This window comes from Apteryx rowi, unplaced genomic scaffold (assembly GCF_003343035.1).
Source record: "Apteryx rowi isolate R43461 unplaced genomic scaffold, aptRow1 scaffold_451, whole genome shotgun sequence".
Lineage (NCBI taxonomy): Eukaryota > Metazoa > Chordata > Aves > Apterygiformes > Apterygidae > Apteryx > Apteryx rowi.
The window spans coordinates 142,559-148,985 of NW_020450707.1; the positions used below are offsets into that span (position 1 = coordinate 142,559).

Here is a 6,427-nt window from a genome sequence, read left to right on the forward strand (position 1 = left end):
GATCCTGTCTCCGAGGAATCCGTGCTAGGGGAGGATACGAAAGTCGCCCCACAGGACAGTCGGGGGATTATTCTGCCTGGGGGATGCGACCCCGGAATATTAAGCTGGGATGACTGGAGTTACTGTTTTCGCAGCAGAGGGGAAGAACGGACTCTGCCCAAGCTGCCACCGCTGTGCGTTTTGGCGCAATCCCACTTGTATTTGCATCTTCGGCATGTTTATGCTAACGTGCTAAAAACGAGCTGGAGCTGCTGAGGCTCCGGCGCCCGTTCCCCTTGCTGGCCGTCCACGGGGTGGCAACCTGAAACGGCAGTGCCAGGTTTTGTAAGGAGTTACTGTTAGGTCCTTCATTTCTCAGTATTTTCACCAGTGATCTACAAATCTAGAAAAATAATGGCTGGATAAAATTTGGCGGAGGTCTGAGCATGTGCACAGAGTAGTTTGGGCCACACACTGAAATCAGTAAAAATCATTCAAGGACAAATTTTCAGCTAGAACAGGGAATGCGTGTTTTCCAAGGCAAGAAGCACCTAAAAACAAACTGGACGCGAGTTCCTATTTGCGATGCTTGATGAAATGGGCCTTCTGCACCTGGACGTGCAAAGACAAGTAGGAGCAGATAGGTAGTTTCACTGCTTTATACAAAGCATTGACACGGTAAATTTTGGAGTACTGTGTCCAGTTCTGCTGTCGTATTTTTTCCAAGGGGCTGTTTTGAAAAATTACAGTGGGGGGGGAGAGATAAAACACTGAAATTATCCTGAGAGCTGGACAAAGTGCTTTATTATGAAAGATTTAAGTAGATTTAAGGAGATTAGTCCGTTTAACTTATCCACTGCTACTTATCTGTTTAACTACAGCATATAAGTACTTTCACGGGGACAAAACAGCAATTACTGAAGGCCTCTAATCTGGTAGAGAACGTACAAGGAATACAGCAGATGAAAGCTGAAGCCAGACAAATTCAAAATGCAGACAGACAAAAGTCTGTTTTGAGTGAGAGCCCGATTTGTGCGCGTTGTCTGGGGAGGAGACAGTGGGCGTTCTGGTTTTGCATTTGTTTTTTGGATTTTTTTTTTTTTAATCATACATCCAAATAAAGTAAGGTTCAGAGTTTTTAACTTTTTGCCCTGGATCTGCTGAACTTCTGTACGCCCCTGCCTTGGACCTAGGTCCTTGTGTTAAAGAAGTGCCCGTGGCTGCAGGCGGGCCGAGAGCGGCCGGGTCCTTCGCGTCCTCCTTCCTGCCTGGCCGCTTCGCTCCGCTTCCTTCTGCCGTCAGCTGGGACAATCGGGCTTTTCAGGTCATTTAACACAATTTTGGAACCGATGTTATTTATTTATTTGTTTATGTTTGTAGCTGCTGCCCAGCTCCTTACCACAGTTACTCCTTTGGCTCTTGTCCTTTTAGCTGCTTTTCATCTGTGAAAGCTCCCAGTCAGCTCCCTCCAGCTGATCGAAGGAAACGTTTTGTTCACGTTTCTGCTGTGTTTTTTTTCTTTTTTTGTCTCTATGCCTTTGCATATGCTCCTGACGCGAGGGTGCAATTTGATTTCGGATCTAATCAGAAGTTGTCCAAGAGGAGTATAAAAAGACTTGCCCCTTATATTCCTGAAGGAGAAAGGCAAGTCTCTTTACTACACGCGGTGATGCTGCCCATGCATTTTGCATGCTGCTGGAGGCACGGCAGCACCCCCTGCCCCCCGCCTTCCCCTGGCGTCCGGGGCTTCCGCGTGTCTGCAGCCACCCGGGTGTTTCATTATGCACCCGGCAGTTATGGACTTTCCTTCACTGTAATTACCAAGCTGGGAGCGCGCCGTGTCCCAGCGGCGCTGCGCGTGTGCCCGTCTGCAATGGGGAAAAATTGTGGCGCTTCGAGCGCGCCGCGTTTCCCCCGCGGCCCCATGGCGTTTCCTCCCGCCGCGCGACAGAGGTGGCAGCCGCACAGTCGCTTCCTTCTGAAAATTGTAACCAGAACAAAAACCGGAATGAGAGCACTAGAGGGAGCCTGTTGTGCTTCGAGGTGGCAAAGCCGGCCCCGAGATGGCTAAACGGACGTATTGACGTATTTACGCAGCTGGGTGCAGCTACGGGGCTCGCAGCAGAGCGGGGTTGGCCTGAGCTCGTGCAGTGGCTGAGGCCGCAGGAGCAGGGTGCGTCAGCTTTGCAGGACTCCTCGGGTGTTGTAGCGAGCGCTTGGCTCAGGTCAACGTTGAGTCGTCACAGGCTCCGGTCGCTGGCTTTCTGCTGAAACTTTAGCGCAAATTTGCAACACCGGCCAGATGAACGCTGGTCCTCGGGGTCTGCCGCCAGCTCGCGCGGGACAAGCCCAGAATCCCAGGAAAGGCAGCTGCAGCCGTGATCTTGCTAGGGGCGAGGAGGATATTTTTTGCTTCTTTCAATATGCTGGATGGAGTTAGCGCTGCATCTTTGGTGCTCTGGAAGTGCAAACACCGGTGACCAACCCCGGTCGTGGAGCTGGTGGTTCCCGTCCTGCCTGGGACGCTGCTCCAGCCGGCTGCACTGTGCCCCCGGTGCACAGCCTGGGTCCAGTGCGTGGCYGCGGCTACTCCTGGCCCCCAAAATGTGCCCTGAAGGGAGCATCGCCGACCGCGGCAGCTGTTCAGAGTTGCCGTTGTCCTGCGCTGGGTCTCGGGTGCAGCTGTGGTCTCGCCGACCTGGTCCGTGGTGGCGAGGTGCAAACGCTCCTGCGCCGCTGCTTCAAATCCCGCACTGAAGGCAGATCTGGGAATCAAAACCTCAGACTCATGTTTTTTCCTGTTTTTCCCCATGACAGGCGAAAAGGAGCCCAAACTGGCAGCTCCTAAGGTGTGGGAGGGCTGCGGGGAGGGCGACGATGTGCGATGGTGCAGCCCCGAGCTGTGCAGCCGCAGGGACTCAGCAAAGGCTTATTGGCATCTCCCATCAGCATCGCCCTGGAATCGGCGTGGCAGAGGGCCTGAGGGCACCCGGACTCGGGTGCTCAGGGCTACCCCTGTCCCAGAAGCTGCTTTTCAGCTGAGCCCCAGGGCCGTGGGGTTGATTGCACCTGCACAAACTCCTTGGAGTTGAGCTGCTCGTGTCGAACCGGCTTGTTTCCCACTTGGGTTTGCTGAAAGTCAGCGCTGGACTTTGCTGCGGTGCCACCTGCTGGGTGCTGATGCTGCAGGAGCACCGATGCCCCTGGGGGCACCCAGGTCCCTGGGATGTTTCTGCACCCCTCGAGGCCTGTTTCTGCTCCGCCGAGGTGCCAGGATTCCCCCCCCCCCCGACCCCCCTTGTCCTGCCTTTGCGAGGGGCTGAGGGCAGGTGTTGAACTCCTCGCCCAGGAATCCGGTGTGTCCTGTAAATTCCAGATAATGCAAACTTTTACTCCAGCTACAGTGCGGTATTTAGTCGAGTATCGGTGAGGGCAAGGCTGGGGCCCTGGGGTGATCGCCATGCCAGTGAGGGAGCAGCGGCTCCAGGGGGCTGGGAAAGCGGCTTTAGCAAAGCTGCCTTTGTCCAGCGAGGCACCACCCCAGACCTGCAGCGCTCGTGGTTTATTAGCGGTGTTCGCACACGGCTCCCGCTTGCTGCCTCCCCTCTGCCGAGCGCAGACACGGCTGCTGGAGGGGAACGGGGAAATCGCTCAGGGCAGTCGGCAGCCCGCCAGGCTCCGGTGGGGCCGAGCGCTGCTCCTGCCGCTCCAGGCTGTGCCACGCGCTTCACTCCCACCATTCCCACAGCCGCGCGCCACAGACCCTTCCCCTTTAGGGCGAAGCAGCCACCACGACTCTGCTTTTTGCTTTTATTAGAGGCAGGTGACACTGCCCTTGCTGGGTGTCTTGGGAGACGAGCAGGAACGCTAACGCCCTGCGCTCCGTGCTAACAACCCCCGGCACAGCGCCCAGGGTCTGGCAGACAGCTCAGGGTCGAGGCCTCATGAAATGCAACTATCATCATCCCTGGTCGCTGGCTGCTCTTTGTGCATCCACAGAAGCTTAAAAGGAAAGGCCCAGCCCCCTGCCCGGGGCAGCTGCCTTGGGAGCAGTTCAAGGAAACATCGCATCCTCCAGAGCCTCAGGCACGGGGCAGTAACGTGCGTAACACCTCGGCCGACGGCCCTTCCCTCAGCGCAGGCAGGAGAAGGCCTTGGCCTGCGTTCATCTCCTCTTTACAAACTTCTTTGTCACGGCGTTGGGGTTCAGGCGCCTCCTGCCAGCGCCCAGGGCCGCGTCTCGGATTTGCAGATTGGCTGCACGGCTGTAGATGTCGTTTTCTGCAAAGGGAGACACCCCTGCGAGGTAGTCAGGGTCGAAGACGTTGGTCTTTTGCCTAGCCTTCCGGGAGAGCCGTTGCTGCGGGAAGGGCTGGTCTTCTACCAGGTGAGGGTTGTTCGCGTGCTTCCCGCCCTGCGGAGCCGGCAGCGGATACTGTGAAGAGAGCAGAAGTTGTTATGCTCTCGCTCTCCCTCAAAGGGGCTTCACCATTCAACAAGTGGCTTAGCCTCTAGCAAAGAACTTGGTAAAGGAAGCCCGAAAGCCCCTGGGTTATGTGGGAGGTCTGGAGGATGCCTGCAGCTCTGCCTTGACTCTTGCCTGTCTGGTCCCACCAGCTCACAGGCGGCAGCAGGGAAAGCCCTTGTTCCAGCAGCAGCCGGCCGGCGCGTCGCACACAGCTACTCACCCTGAGCCCTCGTGGGTTCAGCACCTTGGGGTTGCGGGAGAAATGCAAGTGGAGGCTCCCGTCGTCGCTCACGCTCACCGCAACCTTCTTCAGGGTCTTGTTACCGCAGTGAGGACAGAAAACCTTGGTCATGTCGGAAGTTGTCCTGCAGGACAGTGGCAGAGGGATTCAGTGCTCCCAGGGCTGTGGAATACATGCTCAGCCCACGTGAGCTAAGGCTCATCCGGCCCCGCGAGCCGGGTCAAAGCCCCAAGCCATCCTGAAGGGACAGGAACAGCCCCAGAGGGCTCCGGCTGGGAGGAGCAGYGCTTGTCTGCACGCACAGCACTTACTTGAAGCAGCCGTGGCAGCGGAGGATGTGGCTCCTGGCCTGGCGGATCAGCATGCCGTTCACTGCCAGCACGTGGAGCCCCATCTGCAGCAGCACGTTCTGCAAGGACGAGGGAGAAACAGGGCGCCATGAGCTAGGACCGCCGAGCTCTACAACCCGGGTCGGACCATCCAGGCGGCGAGAGGCCTCCAGAAGCAAAGCAAAAAAAAGAGGCCTCTGCTATAGACAGAACTAGCTGTTTTTAAGAAGAAGGGAGCTGTCACGAAGCTGGTCTCATCCTGTCCCAGGGCTTCAGCAGTGCGCTCCTCTGTGGCGAGTGTCTGCGTGCTGGTTTAGCCAGCCCAGAGGTTTGAGGAACCCAGGGATCTGCTCCTCAGGCCACCGGTGCCAGCCCCCTTCAACCGCCCGTCTTAGCGGGGCAGGTGCGGCACCAGCAGGGCATTGGCCGAGCTCGAGGCCGCAGCCTGCGCCCGCACAGCAGCTGCCAGCACCCACCTGCATGGCGAAGTCAGTGGTGACGCAGCCGACCTGCACGCCAGCGGGAGCAGTGTCACAGTGCCCCGTGTCCTGCTGGACCTGCTTAATGTTGCTGGGCGTTATCCAGCCTTCGTCGTCGCTCTCCTCCTCGCCTTCCTCCTCCTCAGCACTGTCCCCGTTCTCTGAGCTCTGGTGCTCCTCAGCCACCTCTGGGCTAATGGAGACGGCGTGAGCGTTCTGGGGTGGGAGAGACGGTCAGCCAAGGCCGCACAGCGCCCCCAGCCCAGGCTGCCTGAGCAGAGGTGTCCAGCAGAGGAGGCCGGAAAAGCCGGCCAGAAACTGGGGGAGAAAGCAGAGAGAGGGGCACGGACGCTCTGGGTCTCACCAGCAGCTCCTGCAAGTCCTCCTCGATGCTGGGCAGGGGGTTTCTCCAGTAGAGGAAGGAGCTGAACTCGGGGCTCTCAGCTGGGACCGGGCTCCTCTCGGGGCTGGGCAGACGCTGGCCTTTTCCTGGGCGCTTGTGCTGCAGCGGGACACAGGACAGGGGGTCCCTTGCCTGCTGCCCGCCCGAGGGCTCTGCAGGGCTGCGTCCTTGTCCCCCGGATGCCCCATCCCTGTCCCCATCCCTCACCCTGGAGCACCATGTCCCCGTCCCTTACCTTGGAGGGCAGGTGGAAGCCAGCGAGGTGCAGGGGGGCCTCGGGGTGCTGCCGGGTGGAGCTGAGCCGCACCTGGGGAGGGAGCGCGGCGGGTCAGCGGGGCTGGGCCTTGCCACGGTGCCGCAGGCGTCCCCATCCCGTCCCTACCTTGTCCTCGGGCTCCCGCCGGAGCCGGTCGGGGCCCACAGTCTCAGCCTCCAGCTGGTAGGTGAGGGCGAGCACCTGGAGGTCGGTAGCCGAGAGGCTCGGGTAGTCGCCGGTCTTCTTGGAGAAGTCGGTCACTGCGGGCAGAT

At 58.6% G+C, this 6,427-nt stretch overlaps 1 protein-coding gene across 1 annotated transcript; it reads right to left on the minus strand.

Moving 5' to 3' along the window:
* Positions 1 to 3,775: 3,775 nt before the first annotated feature.
* On the minus strand, positions 3,776 to 6,422 carry NOB1 (NIN1 (RPN12) binding protein 1 homolog; the record flags this gene model as incomplete). Its single annotated transcript, XM_026077403.1, has 7 exons — positions 3,776 to 4,414; positions 4,668 to 4,812; positions 5,000 to 5,097; positions 5,494 to 5,712; positions 5,861 to 5,998; positions 6,135 to 6,206; positions 6,282 to 6,422. Coding segments are annotated over 7 exons (1,083 nt in total), but the record flags the coding sequence as incomplete, so codon positions are not given.
* Positions 6,423 to 6,427: the final 5 nt, after the last annotated feature.